The sequence below is a fragment of the Heterodontus francisci genome, chromosome 32, assembly GCF_036365525.1.
Source record: "Heterodontus francisci isolate sHetFra1 chromosome 32, sHetFra1.hap1, whole genome shotgun sequence".
Classification (NCBI taxonomy): domain Eukaryota; kingdom Metazoa; phylum Chordata; class Chondrichthyes; order Heterodontiformes; family Heterodontidae; genus Heterodontus; species Heterodontus francisci.
In genome coordinates this window covers 26541741-26565588 of record NC_090402.1, presented here as the reverse complement: position 1 = coordinate 26565588, position 23848 = coordinate 26541741, and the positions used below count along the sequence as shown (strand labels likewise).

General features: G+C 43.3%; 1 protein-coding gene across 6 annotated transcripts in view; it reads right to left on the bottom strand.

The window, feature by feature from the left end:
• The window catches only part of LOC137347710 (DENN domain-containing protein 1A-like), a 623024-nt gene that overhangs the window by 91167 nt on the left and 508009 nt on the right, over positions 1-23848 (bottom strand). For all 6 annotated transcript variants that reach the window (XM_068012518.1, XM_068012520.1, XM_068012521.1 and 3 more), the window contains 2 exons: positions 8828-8929; positions 3567-3657 (listed from right to left, as the gene is read on the bottom strand). In XM_068012518.1, the coding sequence (XP_067868619.1) occupies positions 3567-3657; positions 8828-8929 (193 nt within the window). The remainder of the gene's footprint in view (positions 1-3566; positions 3658-8827; positions 8930-23848) is intronic.

Sequence of the window (23848 nt, the reverse complement as noted above, 5' to 3'; positions counted from 1 at the left end):
TGGGTGGGGGGGGGTGGAGGGTTGAGGTGGTCAGGCACACAGCATGCAATGGACAGAGCTAAGCGATCCCATAACCAATGGATTAGATCTAAGCTCTGCAGTCCTGCCACATCCAGCCGTGAATGGTGGTGGACAATTAAACAACTAACTAGAGGAGGTGGCTCCACAAATATCCCCATCCTCAATGATGGGGGAGCCCAGCACATCAGTGCGAAAGATAAGGCTGAAGAATTTGCAACAATCTCCAGCCAGAAGTGCCAAGTGGATGATTCATCTCGGCCTCCTCCTGAAGTCCCCAGCATCGCAGATGCCAGACTTCAGCCAATTCGATTCACGCCGCGTGATATCAAGAAACGACTGACGGCACTGGATACTACAAAGGCTACTGGTCCTGACAATATTACAGCAATAGTACTGAAGATCTGTGCTCCAGAACAGCTGCTCCAGTACAGCTACAACACTGGCATCGAGGAAAATTGCCCAAGTATGTTCTGTACACAAAAAGCAGGACAAGTCCAATCCGACCAATTACCGCCCCCTCAGTCTACTCAGAATCATCAGTAAAGTGATGGAAGGTGTCATCAACAGTGCCACCGAGCGGCACTTGCTTAGCAATAGCTTGCTCAGTGATGCTCAGTTTGGGTTCCGCCAGGGCCACTCAGCTCCTGACCTCATTACAACCTTGGTTCAAACATGGACAAAAGAGCTGAACTCAAGAGGTCAGGTGACAGTGACTGTCCTTGACATCAAGGCAGCATTTGACAGAGTATGGCTTCAAGGACGCCTTGAAAAACTGAAGGCAATGGGAATCGGGGGAAAACTCTCTGCTGGTTGGAATCATACCTAATGCAAAGGAAGATGGTTGTGGTTGTTGGAGGTCAATCATCTGAGTTCCAGGACATCACTGCAGGAGTTCCTCAGGGTAGTATCCTAGGCCCAACCATCTTCAGCTGCTTCATCAGTGACCTTCCTTCAAGCATAAGGTCAGAAGTGGGGATGGTCGCTGATGATTGCACAATGTTTAGCACCATTCACAACTCCTCAGATACTGAAGCAGTCCGTGTAGAAATGCAGCAAGACCTGGACAATATCCAGGCTTGGGCTGATAAGTGGCAAGTAACATTCGCGCCACACAATTGCCGAGCAATGATCATCTCCAACAAGAGAGAATCTAACCATCTTCCCTTGACATTCAATAGCATCACCATTGGTGAATCCACCACTATCAACATCCTAGTGGCTACCATTGACCAGAAACTGAACTGGAGTAGCCATATAAATACCGTAACTACAAGAGCAGGTCAGAGGCTAGGAATCCTGTGGCGAGTAACACATCTCCTGACTCCCTAAAGCCTGTCCATCATCTATAAGGCACAAGTCAGGAGTGTGATGGAATACTCTCCACTTGCCTGGATGGGTGCAGCTCCAACAACACTCAAGAAGCTCGACACCATCCAGGACAAAGCAGCCTGCTTGATTAGAACTCCATTTACAAACATTCACTCCCGCCACCACCGACGCGCACTGGCAGCAGTGTGTACCATCTACAAGATGCACTGCAGCAACGCAGCAAGGTTCCTTAGACAGCACCTTACACACCCGTGACCTCTACCACCTAGAAGGACAAGGGCAGCAAATGTATGGGAACACAAGTTCCCCTCCAAGTCACACACCATCCTGACTTGGAACTATATCGCCGTTCCTTCACTGTTACTGGGTCAAAACCCTGAAACACCCTTCCCAACAGCATTGTGGGTGTACCTACCTCACATGAACTGCAGTGGTTCAAGAAGGCAGCTCACCACCACCTTCCCAAGGACAATTAGGGACGGGCAATAAATGCTGGCTTAGCCAGCGACGCCCACATCCCATGAATGAAAAAAAGATAAGTATTTTGGGGAGGGAGAGGGCAAGGAATAAATTGTTTGGTTATTGGGGAGGTGGAAGAGGGGCGAGAAACATTTATTTAATTTTTTTGATTAATTTTAATGCAATATCTCCTAAATTGTAATGTAGGGCTCAAAGCCCTTTAAAAATGGCGTGGCAGCTGCACAGTGGTGCCTGACACCATTGCCAGGAATGGACCACCCCCTCCACGTCATCAGGATGAGGGGAGGCGGTGGGAGGCACCCTGGCCATTTAAATGAGCACTGAGTATCATGGTGACTCTGCGACGAGCGGTCCGTACAGGCAGATTGCCATTTTTGAAAGCTTACAAATTCCAGCCCACAGTGTCCATAAATGTTCCACCCTTTAACAGCTTTAAAATTATCTGTAAATGTTCTTTACACATCAATCCTTTAAAGTTAAGAGGCAATATTATTTAGACTTATAGTAACAATTGACATAGCAGTCATCTTACTTTGATTATTGACTTTTTAAATATATATATATATATCTCATATAACATTTATTTCAAATTCACTTTTTCATTTACAAGACCAATTTGTGATTCAAATGTTTTATAAAAAATCAGAATCATAAGTATAAATACCCCAAAAATATCATATATAGTGTGATACAGCATGGCTATAATTCTTTGTTGTTGGTATCATGAATACTAATGTCATCAATCTTAGTTAACAATGGCTGTGGTCTCTATATCTTACAGACTGTCACCTGGAATTGAAGAATACATTTTAATTTAAATTAAAAGAAGTTTTCATTGCAAGTACCAGTTCTGCATCACAGAACTGTTAATCAGATAATTAAATTTGAAGCCCCTTCTTTTACAAAAGTAAATGTTACTTTTATGGAAATAAAAAAGATACAAAGCACTCCAGAATGAGGCCCATTGTGTTGCCTCATGGTATTCATTTCAAAAATACATTCCTGACACTTTTTCTTTAAAAAAAAAAAGTTTTAAAAAGCTTTCCATCAATTGGATGGCCTCCTGATCACAGATGGTGTTTGAGGCTCAGGATAGAAACACAACATCCTGTTGCTGAGCCTAGTCTCCCATGTTTGTATCTGAGCCTGAAGAAAAGTCTTAATTTGATAATTTATTTTTAAATAGACGTCACTGAGATGTATTTCTTACAAGATTAAAAAAGAACCAGTGTAGCATATTCCTTTATCGCATGTGCTCAGCACGCTTCTGAAATACATTAAAACTAAAAAAAACCTGATAAATTCCAAAATTGTGTGGACATTGGCGTTTTCTTTATTGTGTTACATTCATGGCAAAAAGAAAGCATTGTTTATTTGACTTATTGTGAGAACAAGCTCATAGTCCCCATCAATAATGATTTTTGTATATCAATAAAAATGAGAATTTGCACCTGACATGATATTCACAACAATAAGCCAACCTACATTATGCCCACGGGACACACAGGGTGCAACAATGGTATCAAATATAAGTTAATCAAAACAAGAACATGCATCATGCAAAAGTATCTGCATTGCAAGCTCAATTTTGCTTCTCAAAAAGACAATTTATAGTATGCTCTGCTTGAGCTAAGGACAATTAATTGCCAAGTGTCCCTTAATTTTGAGCCCTAAATATCAGGAGAAAAAACCTTTTCCAGCTTCAATATAGTGAAGTGTGATCAGTAAGGCCTTACCGCCTGCATATTCGCCATTGTTTATCTCCTCTTCAAATACGTCACTAAATCCTTCCCCAGAATTCAAAAGATCTAGTCGACCATCAATGAACTGCAAAATAAAACAATTTTTTGAGGAAGCATCAGTTCAAATATGTGACACACTCAAAGCAGGATAATAGAGGAAGCATAATATTTGAAATACAACTCCAGTGCTGTCAAAACACCATTAATAAGCATGAGCTAATGAAAAGAATCTGTAAATCTATCAAAAGCGAATAAACTACCATACCAAACTTTACATTTCTGTTTGTAGATTTAACATATTTGGTTGAATAAAGAGATACAATTTAGGAAGTGAGTGTTCATCCTAGAATGAAAGCCTCTCAATTCATTATGTCCAGCCATTAATACCATCAGAAATCTGAACATTAAATAATAGTTGGCAGTTACCAGAAAGGCCGAATACAATCGAGGGGCTTAAAGTTTTAAGTTGCAAATTGAATATAAGTCGCAGGTAGTGTATTCCAATTACTTTAATTTAAGTATTGCTGAAAACAAAGACATTTTGTCAAAGCTTTTTGTCTTGCACTCATCAGGACAAATCACAAGAATACCAATGTAAGGGAAAGCAATAAATTTATACTGTATGAGAAGAAAGTGCTGATTGGTTGGCAAGTGGACTCTGATTGGTAGAGACATTGCCATGGAGAATGCACCAGTTTATGGTGACTGACAACTAACTGCCAAGCTTTGTTTGAAATTTAAACTAGGCAGCTTTACTCGGACTGGTCAAGGCGTTGCCCTGAGGAATGAACCAGCGAATGGCTGTCACTTATTTTGTTTAGCTGAAACAGGTGCAAAGTGTGTACTTGTCCTTTCTGTCCACAAACAACAGTGCCCTGTGTATTAATATATGTAGTTTCCAGTACGCACAAATGCGCCACACTGCAAGCCCAACTGACAATCTTAAATTGGTTGTCAGTATAATTCTGAGTACACTGAGGATTATTTAGCAAATGTTGTCCAATCGCGGAATTACATCTAATGTTGGACACTGTGTTTTGAATTTTGCGAGCATGGGCTGGTTGTGTACGGTCTGTACTGTGCCCTTTAAGAATAGCGGAAGAGACATGTTGTTTGATAAGATCCGCCAGTTTTTGGGACGTACGGCCTATATACCTAGCATCACACTGGTATTGAAATTCATATATCACATTACTCATTTGTGTGATAGGTAGAATGTCTTTTTGGCTTGACTGCAGCATCCTGTTAGTGGCGAGCTCCACACATATTGCTACTGCATAATAGCAGCGTTAAACAGCTAGTTTCACCTGTTGCTCAAGGTTTTGGGATACATTACCCTTCCAGGGTAATTTGAGGTAGACTGGGCGCTTTTCAAGGCCGAAAATGACTGCCTTTGGCCCGTTCATAAGTTTGCGCGATTACAGCGAGAAATTATCTGATCAAGGTAGCCATTGTCACGCAGGATGCCTTTGATTCGCCCTATCTCAGCACCAAGCTTGCATGGTGAGCAAATGGCTCAGGACCTATTTACCAGGAGGAACTCCTGCAGTGATGTCCTGGAGCTCAGGTGATTGACCTGCAACAACCACAACCATTTTCCTTTGCGCTAGGTACGATTCCAAGCAGTGGAGAGTTTCCCTCCTGATTCCCATTGACTCCAGTTTTGCTAGGACTCCTTGATGCCATCATACTCAGTTAAATGCTGCCTTTATGTCAAGGGCAGTCCCTCTCACGTCACCTACTGAGTTCAACTTTTTTGTCCATGTTTGAACCAAGGCTGCAATGAGGTCAGGAACTGAGTAGCCTTGGCAGAATCCAAACTGACTGTCACTGAGCAGGTTATTTTTATTTTTTATTTAGAGATACAGCACTGAAACAGGCCCTTTGGCCCACCAAGTCTGTGCTGACCATCAACCACCCATTTATACTAACCCTACAGTAATCCCATATTCCCTATCACCTACCTACACTAGGGGCAATTTACAATGGCCAATTTACCTATCACCTGCAAGTCTTTGGCTGTGGGAGGAAACCGGAGCACCCGGGGAAAACCCACGCAGACACAGGGAGAACTTGCAAACTCCACACAGGCAGTACCCAGAATCGAACCCGGGTCCCTGGAGCTGTGAGGCTGCAGTGCTAACCACTGCGCCGCCCCTTGCTAAGCAAGTGCTGCTTGATAGCACTGTCAATGATCGAGAGTTGACTGATGGGGCGATAACTGGCCGGGTCGGATTTGTCCTGCTTTTGTGTACAGGACATAACAGGGCAATTTTTCACATTGCTGGGTAGATGCCAGCGTTGCAGCTGAACTGGAACTGCTTGGCTGGGACGCGGTAAGTTCTGTAGCACAAGTCTTCAGTGCTATTGCCGGAATGTTGTCAGGGCCCGTAGCCTTTGCAGCATCCAGTGCCTTCAGTCGTTTCTTGATATCACGCGGAGTGATTCAATTTGGCTGAAGACTGGCATCTGGGATGCTGGGGACTTCAGGAAGAGGCCGAGATGGATCATCCACTTGGCACTTCTGGCTGAAGATTGTTACAAATGCTTCAGCCTTATCTTTTGTACTGATGTGCTTGGCTCCCCCATCATTGAGAAGGGGGATATTTGTGGAGCCACCTCCCCCTGTTAGTTGTTTAATTGTCCACCACCATTCACGACTGGATGTGGCAGGACTGCAAAGCCTAGGTCTGGTCCATTGGTTGTGGGATCAAATAGCTCTATCGCATGCTGCTTATGCTGTTATTGCAAGCAAGTAGTCCTGGGTTGTAGCTTCACCAGGTTGACAACTCATTTTGAGGTATGCCTGGTGCTGCTCCTGGCATGGCCTCTTACACTCTTCATTGAACCAGGGTTGAGCCCCCGGCTTGATGGTAATGGTAGAGTGGGGGATATGTCGGGCCATGAGGTTACAGATTGCGGTGGAGTACAATTCTGCTGCTGCTGATGGTCCACAGCGCCTCATGGCTGGCCAGTTTTGCGTTGCTAGATCTGTTCGAAATCTTTCCCATTTAGCACGGTAGTAGTGCCACACAACATGATGGAGGATGTCGTCAAGTGAAGACAGGACTTCGTCTCTACAAGGACTGTGCGGTGGTCATTCCTACCAATACAGTCATGGACAGATGCATCTGCGGCAGGTAGACCGGTGAGGATGAGGTCAAGTATGTTTTTCCCTCACCACCTGCCGCAGACCCAGTCTAGCAGCTATGTCCTTTGGGACTCGGCCAGCTCGGTCAGTAGTGGTGTTACTAAGCCATTCTTGGTGATGGACATTGAAGTTCCCCCACCCAGAGTACATTCTGTGCCCTTGCCACCCTTAGTACTTCCTCCATGTGGTATTCAACGTGGAGGAGTACTGATTCATCAGCTGAGGGGGGGTGGGGGGGGGGGGGGGTGGGGGGCGGTAGGTGGTAATCAGCAGGATTTCCTTGCCCATGTTTGACCGGATGCCATGAAACCTCATGGGGTCCAGAGCTGATGCTGAGGACTCCCACGGGCAACTCCCTCCCGAATGTATACCACTGTGCCGCCACCTCTGCTGGGTTTGTCCTGCCGGTGGGACAGGATGTTAGTAAGGAGGGCTTTGCAGGGTCAACAGGGCTGGGTTTGCCATTGTCTGGTGCCGAGGTCGATGCTGGGTGGTTCGTCCTGTTTCGTTCCCTATCGACCTTTTAGTGGTTAGGTACAACTGAGTGGCTTGCTGGGCGATTTCAGAGGGAATTTTAAGAGTCAACCACATTGCTGTGGGTCTGGAGTCACATGTAGGCCAGACCAGGTAAGGATTGCAGATTTCCTTTCCTAAAGGACATTAGTGTACCAAATGGGTGTTTGCGACAATCGACAACGGTTTCATGGCCATCATTAGACTAGCTTTTTAATTCCAGGTTTTTACATTTTTAAAAAATTTATTGAATCCAAATGCCACCTTCTGCCATGGTGGGAATCGACCCCATGTTTCCAGGGGAATACCCTGGGTCTCTGGGTTACTATTCCAGTGACAATATCATTACGCCACGGCCTCCCCGAGTCACCATAAACAGGTGCATTCTCCATGGCAACGCCTCTACCAGAGTCCACTTGCCAACCAATCAGCACTCTCTCTCAAATAGTACAAATATGTTACTTTCCCTTGCATTGGTATTCTTGCAGATGGTCCTGATGAATGCAAGACGAAAAGCTTCGACAAAATGTCTCCGTTTTCAGCAATGCTTTAATTTACCTGAATATCTTATATTGTGACTGTAAATTTAACTATTGTTATGTTACTGCATATTACAGGAAGGGTATGTGTTATAAAAAAATATCTAAAACAGGGATACTCGTTTCATTTGCTCTAAGTGATCAATGATGTTGACTTAGTTACTTTATACCTCAGTGGGTGGGAACTGTTTGGGAGAACCTAAAGGCTGCAATTCAGCAGTAATTTCTTTGGATACAGAAAAAACAAATAGATACCATGACATAGATGAAATACACTTATCTAAGGGAGTATTGAAAATTGCAAATTAAGTTATCCTTGTGGCAAAGATTACTAGAATTCTGCAGGTTTCAAATAGGTAACTATCTGTACATTAACACATCACCAAAATAATGATGGGGCATTATTTATGTACAGCTGAATAATGGGCCTCAAAGTAGGAATCACATGCAGTCAATTCACTGAGGCTTGTGAAGAAAACACTGAACATTGGCCCATGTTTTTAGACCATGATGGTATGGTACTCAGCAGGGAATTGTAGTCCAAGCATTTCTTGCGCTAGAAACTTGGCTGAGATTGTCAAATTTCTATAATCTGAATATTGCCTAAATGACTAGATTAAAATTGCTGAATAATGAATTAAAATAATGGAATTATACGCATTTATGTACTTCTCTTTTCATTCCTCTTAAGTAAAATGGGACTGCAAATAACTTTCCAGCTCATATATAGGTAGAACTCAGCATTTAAATAAATCCCACTCTATATATAAAGTCAGGCTTTCTGAAAATCTATTACTGAATATTTACTTTAGGAAGGAAATAATTCTAATCTGCCTTCTACAACTTTATCATTCCTCCTAACTACTTTCAGGTTGCTTTTAAACCAGTGTTAACTGTTGGAATTTGATATGGAGAATAACTTACTTTTAGTCCATCTCAGTGAAAAACTACCCCATTTTGGCTCAACTTGCAGTTGAGTTTTCAATACAATGGAAAATGGTGAGGGTGATACTTACTGCCAACCATCCCAAAAGGTGACATTAATCTTTTACCTGTTTGAAAAGCTGTAGTTGAATGGCATTTTGTAGGAACTGCCTCATGGCACTGGAGCGGTGTGAAACAAAAACATCTTCACTGAAAGTTATGGGTTCCTCCTGGAAACAATAACAAGATTATAAAGTAAAATGGTGCAGTTCATTGGGCCATTAAACAGTAACTAAGCAACAAACACAATACACATCTACAATCTTAAAATTCAAGGGTGGCCGAGACAATACTATGGATGTTCCTTATCTTGAGCTTTTGGTGATGCAATCTTAAATTCAAAATCAGGTTGTACAGAAAATGGGTCACATTTTCAAATGTTGTTATTTATATCAAGTTCTCATGAATTTTATCCTGTCCACATATTCTTCAAATAACAAAGTAATTCTTTGAGGTTCAACTGGAGAATTTAGAGTTAATTTCTGCAATGTCCTCCACATTACCTGAGGCAACACCCTCAGGCTTACCTGCAGCACTAGATCTAATGATTGAAATGGTACACTACAGAAGACAGATAAAAGCCAGGTAAAGATTAAGTATCCAGGACATTCTCAACCTTTGAAGCATAATTTGAAGATATTGCTTTTGAATGGGATGACTGGGTATTCTGTCATCCATTTTGTTTTTTGTTTATATCAACATATGGATATGAACCAATATCAAGAAGAACATTCCTACTATGATTTTTAGTTACTACTCTGCAACACTTCATGCAGCATGCAGTATCTTATGGCTCCTCTCCCCGATCATTTTCATTGATGTCTTACCCCATATTTGGCAACCAAATTAGTTGGGCGCATTACATTTGGGAGCATCTTATTTTCTTACATTTTCTCTTCTCTACTTCCTCTTAGAAATTTCTACAGCTTTAATGCAGATTGAATAAGGCAACTAGAAATGGCACCCAGAAACTAAACAGACACTCAAGAAATGCTCCTGTGTTTTGTTCTCTGATGAAGCAGCATCACATCAGCTGACCTGAACTTCTGAGTACTTAACAATAACCTGCGCTTATATAGTGCCATTAATATAGAAAAAGACCCCAAGCTGTTTCACAAAAACATTGGAGATGGGGAGGATATGGGTTAAGCATTATCATTGTTATATGCCCAAAATTTAGATTGTGGACACATTCTTACAGTGCCCTGTTCTCTTCGAGTAGAGTGCAGTCTTCTGAGCAGTATGTATTCAGGGGGATATCAGCTTACTCTTACTGTCAAATAAAAGAGTGCTGAGTCATCCAATGTAAGAAGCACTGCAACCACAAGGATGTGGACCAAAAAGGTGTGTCTTAGAAAGTCCATCATTCAGCTCCTGAAGGATTGCACTGTTGAATACTCAGCTGTAACATGTTCCTAACCTGGTCACAGTGAAAGCACTACCTACTAGTTAAGATCTGCATTCATCTCAGTTAACACAGCCATTTGGTCCTGGTGAAGTCAATACTATGTACTCAAGTCTCGCATTAGAGGTAGCTTTGCTGAGGGACAGGTACATATGCCTTCACCTAGATGGAGCAACGTACGGTAGGGTAGGGTCACTCTCCTAAATTTCACACGATTACCTACACGTGCTTTCAGAATTTTGAGGCTAATTTGAAATTTAGATTTATTGAGAGAAATATGAATTCAAATGTTGAGGGATGAAGTTTAGTCAGCAACTTCCAAATTTTACATTCTGGAAATATTGAATGCAATGCAAAATCAGATTTAGGTAAATATTGTCTTTCTTTTGAATGCTGGAAATGCAGCCAAGTTGCAACAAGTGTGAATAAATGCTGAATTTTAAGTAATCCCTGTGGTGAGGAGGGTACTGTTTTGTTTATATATTTCATGACATACCTAAAATCTGGTGTGAAAAATGAAATATTACCAGCTCGGCTTTTCTGCATAAAGCAGGAATATGGGTTGCAAGTGCTCCATCAATTGAATCTTCAATTTACAGCTACAGTGGCTGAAGAGTTATTCATTACCATGGAATCTTATCAAAGTTAATTGGACTAAGTTTGGCATGACATTTTTTACTTTTTTAGAAATTATTTTTGCAAGGAATGATAAGTGAGGATTCTAGAAAATACTAAATTGCTGTTACAGATCAACTTCTGGAATATAACATAGGTGAGTAATACACAATAACCCAACAATTACTACAGCAACAAAAACAAGAAATGCTGGATTCACTCAGCAGGTCTGGCAGCATCTGTGGAAAGAGAAGCAGAGTTAACGTTTCGGGTCAGTGACCCTTCTTCGGAACCCGAAGAAGGGTCACTGACCCGAAACGTTAACTCTGCTTCTCTTTCCACAGATGCTGCCAGACCTGCTGAGTGAATCCAGCATTTCTTGTTTTTGTTTCAGATTTCCAGCATCCGCAGTATTTTGCTTTTAATTACTACAGCAGTCTACGTCTGTGCATTCTAACAGGATTCAGGTAGCTTCAGCGGATAAGTGTCCACGCCCTCTTATCACAGGAACAGAGCTAAAATTAAGGAAATGACGACCATACTTCATTCATTAGAACTCAGAACTCAACTATGCCACCACATTCTGCTTATTTAAAAGGAAAATGGCAAAAACTAGGGGCATTCAAGAATAAGTCAGAAATGACTTTATGCTAAATAGAAAATGTATCACGTTATTTTCTGGTGAATTTAATATTGTAAACACTGCAAATGTAACCTCATCATTTACATACACTATCAATGGGGTAACAAACATCTTCTTGTGTAACATTATCAACCAGAAATATCTAATCAGTATGATATTCATCATCTCCAAAACAATACAATTGGAATTTATAAATTGCAAAGCAGTTCACCTCTGATATGATCAGTTCCCTTTTATAGTTAACATTTCAGACCTTGCAATCTGCTATCTTCAACACATTAGCAAAAATCAGTGTTTTAGTTGAGGTGTGACTGATTTTAATCTTGCTGCATCTTTTATTTGTTTGCTTTATATTTTTCTGAAGACAACTATTGCTCTGAAACTTTAAGCAATTAAACTACTTACACCATCATTTTAATAAATAGTGGCCATTTCTCCCTCTTTTTAGGAATACCACAAGCTTCCAGTTGTTGCCCATTCCTTTTCTTCATTCACACAATGCCCTTTGGCAACATTATCTGTAGCCACTGGATCAGCTAACACATTACGCCGTTAACAACCATCTCTATTTGTCTGCAACTAGCCTTAATCTCAGAATTACCAACTTGTTATCAGATTGATCCATCAGACACAATATTATGGATGAACCAGAACTTTCTCCAACTTAACATTTGCAAAATCAAAGCTATTTTGTTCAACTCCTGCCAAAACCTCTGGATTCTAATCCCTGGTTGCAACCCTATCTTGGCTGATCCCTCATGCTGCATCAGGCAGCGTACTACCTTGGTGCCCTGTCTGACCTTCAGGTGAGCTTCAAACCCCTTATCCTATACAATACCAAGGTTTCTATCTCTCAAGTGGTTCCAACTTAACCCATCACTACTAAAATCTTTTGTTATTTAACTTCCCCAACATGGGGAGGTGGTGGCATAGTGGTCATAGAGTTAAACAGCACAGAAACAGGCCCTTCGGCCCATCGTGTCTGTGCCGGCCATCGAGCACCTAACTATTTTGATCCCATTTTCCAGCATTTGGTCCATAGCCTTGTATGCTATGGCGTTTCAAGTGCTCATCTAAATACTTCTTAAATGTTGTGAGGGTTCCTGCCACTACCACCCCTTCAGGCAGTGTGTTCCAGATTAAAAACACCCTCTGAAAATGTTTTCCCTCAAATCCCCTCTAAACCTCCTGCCCCTTACCTTAAATCTATGCCCCTTGGTTATTGACCCCTCCGCTAAGGGAAAATGTTTATTCCCATCTAACCTAACAATGCCCCTCATAATTTTGTATACCTCAATCATGTCCCCCCTCAGCCTTCTCTGCTCTAAGGAAAACAACCCTAGCTATTTCAGTCTCTCTTCTGTATTGTGACTTGACTAGTAACCCACAGACCCAGGGTATTTGCTCTGCTGAGATGGGTTCGAATCCCACCACAGCAGAATGTGGAATTTGAATTCAATTAATAAATCTGGAATTAAAAGCTAGTCTAATGATGGCCATGAAACTATTGTCAATTGTTGTAAAAATCCATCTGGTTCACTAATGTCCTTTAGGGAAGGAAATCTGCTGTCCTTACCTGGTCTGGCCTACATGTGACTCCAGATCCACAGCAATGTGGTTGACTCTTAAATGCCCTCTGAAATGGCCTAGCAAACCACTCAGTTGTATCAAACTGCTACGAAGTCAATAAGGAATGAAAACGGACGGACTGCAGCATTTCAAGAAGGCAGTTCACCACCACCTTCTCAAGGGCAATAAATGCTGGCCTAGCCACAGACACCCACATCCCATGAGTGAATTTAAAAAAATTCACTGGCCCCCTAGCATCACCGAACATAAAATCCAACTCTGAAACTGCATTCTGTCCTGCCTTCCGATTAACCATTCCTCACCAATCTTCACTGGCTGCCTGTCCTTCAATTTTGTTTATGAATCCATCCATGGCCTCACCCAACCTACTTTTACAATTTCATCCAGTTCTATGATCCAGCCTGTGTCTTTCAGTCTTCTGACCGTCCTGCTTATAGAGTGCCTCCTCCTGGTGCTCCAATATTATTGGCAGGGCCTTAGCTGACTTGGCCATTATCTCTGAAACCCCCTACCTAAAGCTCCCTGTTTTGTTAAATTTCCCCTCTAATTAAAGCACCTCCTCAAAACCTTCTCCTCACCATACTTTCAGTTATTTTCCCAATATAGCTCAATGTCTTGTTTATCCTCTGTGAAAGGTCTTTCAATGCTTACGATATTAAAGCCAGCTGCTGTTGTCCTTCATGATGTTCAATACTGGGTTTTATTTTAAAGCTATCAATACAACTTCATTAGTTAAGCTTGCTGTATTTTGGGGGTTCAAGCTGCTCATTTTCCCCTCAATATATGTGAGCTGTTCTTTTTTCAATTGACTAATCAAGGGTTTTGATAGAGTAAATAAGGAGAAACTGTTTCCAGTGGCAGAAGTAACCAGAGAACCCAGATTTAAGTTAATTGGCAAAAGAACCAGAGGTGAGAAGAAATTCTTTTTACACAGAAAGTTATTATGGTCTGGAATGCGTTGCCTGAAAGGGTGGTGGAAACAGCTGAAATAATAACTTTCAAACAGGAAATGGATAAATACTTGAAGGGAAAAAAATTGCACAGCTATGAGGTAAGGACAGCTTTCAATGAGTCATTTCAGGCATGACGTGACAAGTAGCCTCCTATGAACAAAGAAAGAACAAAGAACAGTACAGCACAGGAACAGGCCATTCGGCCCTCCAAGCCTGCGCCGATCTTGATGCCTGCCGAAACTAACACCTTCTGCACTTCTGGGGCCCATATCCCTCTATTCCCTTCCTATTCATATATTTGTCAAGATGTCTCTTAAACGTCGCTATCGTATCTGCTTCCACCACCTCCCCTGGCAGCAAGTTCCAGGCACTCACCACCCTCTGTGTAAAAAACTTGCCTCGCACATCCCCTCTAAACTTTGCCCCTTGCACCTTAAACCTGTGTCCCCTAGTAACTGACTCTTCCACCCTGGGAAAAAGCTTCTGACTATCCACTCTGTCCATGCCGCTCATAACTTTGTAAACCTCTATCATGTCGCCCCTCCACCTCCGTCGTTCCAGTGAAAACAATCTGAGTTTTTCCAACCTCTCCTCATAGCTAATGCCCTCCAGACCAGGCAACATCCTGGTAAACCTCCTCTGTACCCTCTCCAAAGCCTCCACGTCCTTCTGGTAGTGTGGTGACCAGAATTGCACGCAATATTCTAAGTGTGGCCTAACTAAGGTTCTGTACAGCTGCAACATGACTTGACAATTTTTATACTCTATGCTGCTGTATTATTCTATGATTCACATTCCAAATCTCTGAGTATTCTCTTTCTTTTGGGCCTCCTTATCTCGAGAGACAATGGATACGCGCCTGGAGGTGGTCAGTGGTTTGTGAAGCAGCGCCTGGAGTGGCTATAAAGGCCAATTCTGGAGTGACAGGCTCTTCCACAGGTGCTGCAGAGAAATTTGTTTGTTGGGGCTGTTGCACAGTTGGCTCTCCCCTTGCGCCTCTGTCTTTTTTTTTTCTCCTGCCAACTACTAAGTCTCTTCGACTCGCCACAATTTAGCCCTAAAGACAGGGCTAAATTGTGGCGAGTCGAAGAGACTTAGTAGTTGGCAGGAAAAAAAAAAGACAGAGGCGCAAGGGGAGAGCCAACTGTGCAACAGCCCCAACAAACAAATTTCTCTGCAGCACCTGTGGAAGAGCCTGTCACTCCAGAATTGGCCTTTATAGCCACTCCAGGCGCTGCTTCACAAACCACTGACCACCTCCAGGCGCGTATCCATTGTCTCTCGAGATAAGGAGGCCCAAAAGAAAGAGAATACTCAGAGATTTGGAATGTGAATCATAGAATAATACAGCAGCATAGAGTATAAAAATTGTCAAGTCATGTTGCAGCTGTACAGAACCTTAGTTAGGCCACACTTAGAATATTGCGTGCAATTCTGGTCACCACACTACCAGAAGGACGTGGAGGCTTTGGAGAGGGTACAGAGGAGGTTTACCAGGATGTTGCCTGGTCTGGAGGGCATTAGCTATGAGGAGAGGTTGGAAAAACTCAGATTGTTTTCACTGGAACGACGGAGGTGGAGGGGCGACATGATAGAGGTTTACAAAGTTATGAGCGGCATGGACAGAGTGGATAGTCAGAAGCTTTTTCCCAGGGTGGAAGAGTCAGTTACTAGGGGACACAGGTTTACAGACGAAACCACAATCTCCAATATTGCTTGTGTGAGGCGAAGGTATCTTACTGAAAACAATTAAAACCCAAGTTATACAGTGTACATTTAAAGCAAGAACCAACAATGCCTTTAAGCATTTGAATGTAGACAGCAGTGCAAATTTTCTGATAATTGCAAAGAAAACGACATATAATTAGACCACATGTGCACTGGAGCATCTGGCTCTGCAAGCAGCAGTTTACAAATCTTGTTGAGTTGTCGTGGCGACTGTCACATGACTAGCTCAGAGCTGAAACTCTAGGGCATGAATCCAAATGCACCACTAACTTACTCTGACAGTGAGCAGATGGGCAGCTTTTCACAAGGCCAGAAACTGCCAATTCCCTGCTACCCTCAAGGCCTACCTGCATTTTGTGATCATTTTATCTTGCACATTAACATTTATTAGCTCTAATGCCACACAGTAGTCTTTTCTTTTTGAACAATGCATATGTGGCACCATTATGTGGTACATAGTTTACAAAACACAAATGATTCTCATAGCAAAAGTTAGATGGCAACATGGTCAATATAGTTTAAAAAAATTATAAGACTGTAGTAAACTATCCTATTATGCTAAAATGTTAGATCTGGAGGGCGGCACAGTGATTAGCGGCGCAGTGATTAGCACCGCAGCCTCACAGCTCCAGTGACCCGGGTTCGGTTCTAGGTACTGCCTGTGCGGAGTTTGCAAGTTCTCCCTGTGACCGCGTGGGTTTCTGCCGGGTGCTCCGGTTTCCTCCCACAGCCAAAGACTTGCAGGTTGATAGGTAAATTGGCCATTGTAAATTGCCCCTAGAGTAGGTAGGTGGTAGGAGAATTGAGGGAAGATGGGGATGTGGTCGGGAATATGGGATTAATGTAGGATTAGTATAAATGGGTGGTTGATGGTCGGCACAAACACGGTGGGCCGAAGGGCCTATTTCAGTGCTGTAACTCTCTATGACTCTATAAACGAAACCTATTGAACTGGACTGTAGTATCTGAAGTGTGTGTTGCTGTTCAGATTTAATCAACAGAATCAACAATTACAACCTGCATTTATATAGCACCTATGCTGCAATAAAACATCCCAAGATTCTTTACAAGCAGCACCAAACAAAATTTGACACCGAGACATATAAAGGAGATATTAGGACAGACGACCAAAAGTTTGATCAAAGGGTAGCTTTTAAGGAGCGTCATAAAGGAGGAAAGAGAGGTAGAGGGGTGGAGAGATTTAGGGAGGGAATTCCAGAGCTTAGAGCCTTGGCAGCTGAAAACATGACCACCAGTGGTGGAGCGATTAAAATCAGGTATGTTTAAGAGGCCAGAATTGGCAGGTGCAGAGATCTCGGAGACTATAAGGCTGGAGGAGATCACCAAGGTAGGGAGGGGCAAGGGCCATGGAGGGATTTGAAAATAAGGTTGAGCATTTTAAAATTGAGGCATTGTTTAACCGGGAGTCAATGCAGGTCAGCGAGCACAGCAGAGATGTGTGAGCAGGACTTGGTGCAAATTAGGACACTGGCCGCAGCGTTTGGAATGACCTCAAGTTTGTGGCGGGTTGAACTAGGGAGGTCAACTAGGAATGTATTAGAATAATCAATTCTAGAGGTAACGAAGACATGGATGAGGGTTTCAGCAGCAGATGAGCTGAGCCAAGGGAGAAGTCAGGCAATGTTATGGAGATGAAAATAGGCAGTCTTAGTGATGGTGTGGATATGTGGCAGGAAGCTCATCTCAGGGTCAAATATATCAAGTTTGCACACATTCTGTTTCAGCTTCAAATAGTTGCATGGGAGAGGGATGGAGTTAGTGGCTTGGGAGTGAAGTTTGTGACAGGGTCTGAAGACAATGGCTTTTGTCTTCTCTATATTTAGCTGGAGGAAATTTCTGCTATTCCAGTACTGATGCCAGACAAACAGTCTGACAGTTTAGAGACAGTGGAGCAGTCAAAAGAGGTGGAGGTGAAGTAGAACTGGCTATCAGCGTACATGTGGAAACTGATGTGTTTTTGGATGATGTTGCCAAGGGGCAGCATGCAGATAAGAAAAATGAGGGGGCAAACGATATATCCTTGGGGGACACCAGAGGTAATGGTGTGGGAGCTGGAAGAGAAGTCATTGTAAGTGATTCTCTGGCTGCAACTGGATAGATAAGAATGGAACTAGGTGAGTGCAGTGCCACCCAGCTGGACAATGGTGCAGAGGCACTGGAGCAGAACTTTGTGGTGGGCCATGTCAAAGGCTACGGACAGATCTGTAGGGAAGAACATACAATCTTCACATATTCTTACATTAATTCTGCAACAAGATCAATAACTGTAAGAACACTGGAAAGTTTAGGAACAACACAGCAAGTCAGAAAACGCTGAAGGAGATTTTATTTCCTCCTAGTTGTCTGTGATTAACAGGTAAAGTGGCGGAAGAAAGTCAGAGTCATTTACGGCACAGGAGGAGGCCATTCGGCCCATTGAGTCCATGCCAGCTCTCCACAGAGCTATCCAGTCAGTCTCACTCCCCCATTCAATCCACATAGCCCTGCAAGTTTATTTCCTTCAAGTGGCCATCCAATTTCCTCCTGAAGTCATTGATTGTCTCCGCTTCCATCACCTTTATGGGCTGGGAGTTCCAGGTCATTACAACCTGATTAAAAATGTTCTTCATATTCCCCCTGCATCTCTTGCCCAAAACCTTCAATCTGTGCCCCTTAGTCCTTGTAACATTAGTTAATTGGAATGGTTTTTCCTTGTCTAACTTATCTAAGCCTGTCATAATCTTGTACAACTCTATTAGATCTCCCCTCAATCGCCTTTGCTCTGAGGAGAACCACCCCAACATTTCCAAACTAACCTTGTAACTAAAATCCTTCATCGCAGGAACCATTCCGGTAAATCTCCTATGGATCCTCTCAAGAAACCTCACATCCTTCCTAAAGTGTGGTGACCAGAACTGGACACAATATTCCAGTTGGGGCCTAACTAGAGCTTTATAAAAGTTCAGCATAACTCCCCTGCTTTTGTGCTCAATGCTTCTATTTATGAAGCCCAAGATTCCATATGCTTAACCACTCTTGCAATATGTCCTGCCGCCTTCAAAGATCGATGTACATGCACCCCCAGGTCCCTCTGTTCCTGAACACCCTTTAGAACTGTGCCATTAAGTATATATTGCCTCTCCCTATTCCTTCTGCCAAATGCATCTCCTCACACTTGTCTGTATTAAATTCCATCTGCTACCTGTATGCCCATTCTGCTAGTCTATCTATGTCTTATTGCAGACAGTTTACATCAGCCTCACTGTTTGCCACTCCTCCAAGTTAGGTGTCATCAACAAATTTTGAAATTCTACTCTGTATTCCAAGATCCAAGTCATTTACATATAGCAAAAAAAGCAGTGGTTCCAGCACTGACCCTTAGGGAACACCACTGACTACCATCCTCCAGTCTGAAAAATAACCATTTACTACAACCCGCTAATTAATCTCTTCTGTAAAGTGCTTTCTTCCACATTCAGTAGGGGATGCTGCATTGTGAGCTGAAGACAAATAACAATTGTGCAACGCTTCCAACAGTTGCACAAAAGCAGCATTAATTCCTCTCTGGTCATTTTTCAAGATTTATTATAAATCATTACAGAACTCCTGATCAACTTGGACTAAATATTCCAATGTGAGATGTTTTAAATTTTTTGGTTCTTGGGAACCAAGTTCCTAAAATGTATGTGCTGAAAAGAGGGGAGGGATACACATAGCCACAGTGCTGACGGGATATGTTTTTTGGGAGCGGGGAGTGAAGGAGCTGAATAAAGAGTAATACGTGTCTTAAAAGAAGAAAATCTGAGTTGGAGATGCTATATTTGTTCTTTCTTAAATTTCTGCTAAGTATGTAAAGTGGGTGAGAGAAGGTTTTCTAAAATTTTGAAAATCCAGTCACGAGTCCAGTAAACTTAGAGTCAAGTAAACCAGTCAAAATTACACTATCAAAAAGGCATTGAGCTCTTAAATTACAATTAGAAGCTTCTTATACAAGTTATTAATATTGCAACAATAAAGGTATTAATACAATTAGTACAGTTTAATGTCATGTGCAATTTCTTAATTATTCAAGGGACTTTAAAATAAAGTTACCCGATAATGATTAGAAACGGACTTGACTAACCCTGGTTATCAATAAATCTATAGATCTTCTTCTCTGGCCTCCTTATCTCGAGAGACAATGGATACGTGCCTGGAGGTGGTCAGTGGTTTGTGAAGCAGCGCCTGGAGTGGCTATAAAGGCCAATTCTAGAGTGACAGGCTCTTCCACAGGTGCTGCAGAGAAATTTGTTTGTCAGGGCTGTTGCACAGTTGGCTCTCCCCTTGCGCCTCTGTCTTTTTTCCTGCCAACTATTAAGTCTCTTCGACTCGCCACATTTTAGCCCCGTCTTTACGGCTGCCCGCCAATCTATAGATGCTTTCTTTTGAACTAACGTATGCCCGTTGATTCAACCTCCAACTGTAAAGTGCACTGTTAAATATCTCATTAATGCAGTTATGCAAATTTAAATAGTTAGTGTGTGCTTGGCCTTATCAGAATGTACAAAACTTTAAAGAAATATTGAAACTATGACAGATGCCATTAAAACTGACTGTTTTTACATCCATTTTTAAAATTCCCTGCAGCATTTTTGTACTGTATCAAAATGAACATGCTGTATTTAATTTGCATTTGTTCTATTTACCACCAGAAGTGTTTTTTTCATTATGTTGACCAATTTTGTGTACTTCTGTCCCAAAGATACTCCTTCTGGGATGATGCTTCCACAGATGGAAGTTTAACCCCCACCCCCAACCTCCTCAGTACATCACTCAAGTGAGCATTCTTTGTGAGTTGCACACGTGTTGGCAGGCTACTATTCTGTGGCAGGGCAGCACAGCATGAACCTCATCCCACCTTCACCCTATATGTGCACTTTCCAGCAAAAATCATTGAATAACAAGAGTTGCTTGGTAGCACCAGTACTGACCGAGCTGGCCGAGTCCCGAAGGGCACATCTGCCAGACTGAGCCTACGGCAGCTGGTGAGAGAAACAACACAAGGGAAAACCTACACGACCTCATCCTCACCAATCTACCTGTTGCAGATGCATCTGTCCATGACAGTATTGGTAGGAGTGACCACTGCACAGTCCTTGTGCAGACAAAGTCCCATCTTGACACTGAGGATACCCTCCATTGTTTTGCGTGGCACTACCATCATGCTAAATAGGATAGACTCAGAGCAGATCTCGCAGCTCAAAACTGGTCATCCATGATGTGCTGTGGGCCATCAACAGCAGAATTGTATTCAACTGAAAGGCATTACCATCAAGCCAGGGGACCAACCCTGGTTCAGTGAGAAGTGTAGGACAGCATGCCAGGAGCAGAACTAGGCATATCTAAAAATGAGGTGCCAACCTGGTAAAGTTACTACACGGGACTTCTTTGGCCTTTTTGTCTCAAAAGATAATGGGTAAACGCCTAGAGGTGGTCAGTGGTTTGTGGAGCAGCGCCTGGAGTGGCTATAAAGGCCAATTCGAGAGTGACAGACTCTTCCACAGACACTGCAGATAAAATTGGTTGTGGGGGCTGTTACACAGTTCGCTCTCTACTTACACTTCTGTATCTTTTCCTGCAAACTGCTAAGCCTCTTCAACTCATCTCTCTTTAGCCCTGCCTTAAAGGCTGTCCGCCAGCTCTGGCAATCACTGGCAGTTGACTACCAGGACTTGCGGTCAATGTCGCAGGACTTCATGTCGTGTTTGCAGACGTCTTTAAAGCAGAGACAAGGACGACCGGTGGGTCTGATACCAGTGACGAACTCGCTGTAGAATGCGTCCTTGGGGATCCTGCCATTTTCCATGCAGCTCACATGGCCAAGCCATCTCAAGCGCCGCTGGCTCAGTAGGGCGTATATGCTAGGGATGTTGGCCACCTCGAGGACTTCTGTGTTGGAGATACGGTCCTGCCACCTGATGCCAAGATTTCTTCGGAGGCAGCAAAGATGGAATGCGTTGAGACATCGCTCTTGGCTGACATACCTTGTCCAGGCCTCGCTGCGGTACAGCGAGGTACTGAGGACACAGGCTTGAAACACTTGTACTTTTGTGTTCCGTGTCAGTGCGCCATTTTCCCACACCCACTTGGCCAGTCTGGACATAGCAGCAGACGCCTTTCCCATGCGCTTGTTGATTTCTGCATCGTGAGACAGGTTACTGGGTGATAGTTGAGCCTAGGTAGGTGAACTCTTGAACCACTTCCAGAGCGCGGTCACCAATATTGATGGATGGAGCATTTCTGACGTCCTGTCCCATGATGTTCATTTTCCTGAGGTGGATGGTTGGGCCAAATTGGTTGCAGGCAGCCACAATCCTGTCGATAAGCCTCTGCAGACACTATTCCGTCTGGGATGTTAATGCAGCATCATCAGCAAAGAGGAGTTCCCTGATGAGGACTTTCCGTACTTTGGTCTTCGTTCTAAGATGGGCAAGGTTGAACAACCTGCCATCTGATCTTGTGTGGAGGAAAATTCCTTCTTCTGAAGACTTGGATGCATGTGAGAGCTGCAGTGAGAAGATCCCAAACAGTGTAGGTGCGAATACACAGCCCTGTTTCACACCACTCAGGATAGGAAAGGGGTCTGATGAGGCACCTCCATGCTGAATTGTGCCTTTCATATTGTCATCGAATGAGGTGATGATACTTAGTAGTTTTGGTGGACATCGATCTTTGCTAGTAGTCCAAAGAGACCACGTCTGCTGACAAGGTCAAAGGCTTTGGTGAGATCTATCAAGGCGACGTAGAGGGGCATCCGTTGTTCACGGCATTTCTCCTGTAGCTGGCGAAGAGAGAACAGCATGTCAACAGTGGATCTCTCTGCTCGAAAGCCGCACTGTGCCTCAGGGTAGACACACTCAGCCAGCTTCTGGAGTCTGTTTAAAGCGACTTGAGTGAAGGCTTTCCCCACTATGCTGCGCAGGGAGATTCCACGATAGTTGTTGCAGTCACCCTTGCTCTTATAGAGGATGATGATATTGGCATTGTGCGTGTCCTGTGGTACTGCTCCCTCATCCCAGCACAGACAGAGCAGTTCACGGAGTGCTGAGAGTATAGCAGGCTTGGCACTCTTGATTATTTCAGGGGTAATGTCGTCCTTTCCAGAGGCTTTTCCACTGGCTAGAGAATCGATGGCATTACTGAGTTCCGATTTTGTTGGCTGTTTGTCCAGCTCATCCATGACGGGCAGAGACTGGGCTGCATTGAGGGCAGTATCAGTGACATCATTTTCCCTGGAGTACTGTTCTAGGTATGGCTTCACCCAGCGGTCAATTTGCTTGCGTTGGTCAGTGATCGTTTCCCCTGATTTAGACTTGAGGGGGGCAATCTTCTTGATGGTTGGCCCAAAAGCTCTCTTAATGCCATCATACATTCCTCTGATGTTTCCAGTGTCAGAGGCCAGCTGAATACAATTGCATAGGTGTTGCCAGTAGTCATTTGCACAGCGCCTGGCTGTTCTTTGCGGAATGCTTCTGGCGGCTTTAAGTGCTAAGGATGTTAACTCGCTGGGGGCTTTCTTGTAGTTCAGCAGTGCAGTGCTCTTGGCAATTATGATTAGTTCCATCTCTTCAGAATGAGATTGAAACCAGACTGCATTCTGCTTCTCACGTTTGCCAAAGGTGGTCATTGCTGAGTCATAGATGGCGTCTCTGATGTGGGCCCACTTGGTCTCTGCATCCCCTGCAGTAGTGTTTTGAAAGGCTTTTTCAAGTGAATTAAGAAACCTTTGTGACAGCTGTGGATAAAAAATTCTGTTCGTGTTGATGTGCGGGAGGCCCTTCTGCTTGGAGTGACGTAGCTTCTTTGCTTTGAGTCTAACTTTGCTGCACACCAGGGAGTGGTCGGTGTCGCAGTCTGCACTATGGAAGTTGCGTGTGATTTGAATGCTGTTTATAGAGGCTCGCCTTGTGACGATGAGGTCCAGCTGGTGCCAACGACGTGATCTTGGGTGTCTCCATGAAACCTGGTGACAGGGTTTAGTTTGAAAGAACGAGTTGGTAATGCAGAGGTTCTGATAGGTACACTAGTCTTCAGACAATTCAATTCACTCCACGTGATATCAACAACCAGTTGAAGGCACTGGATAGAGCAAAGGCCCCGACATCAAGCCGATTGT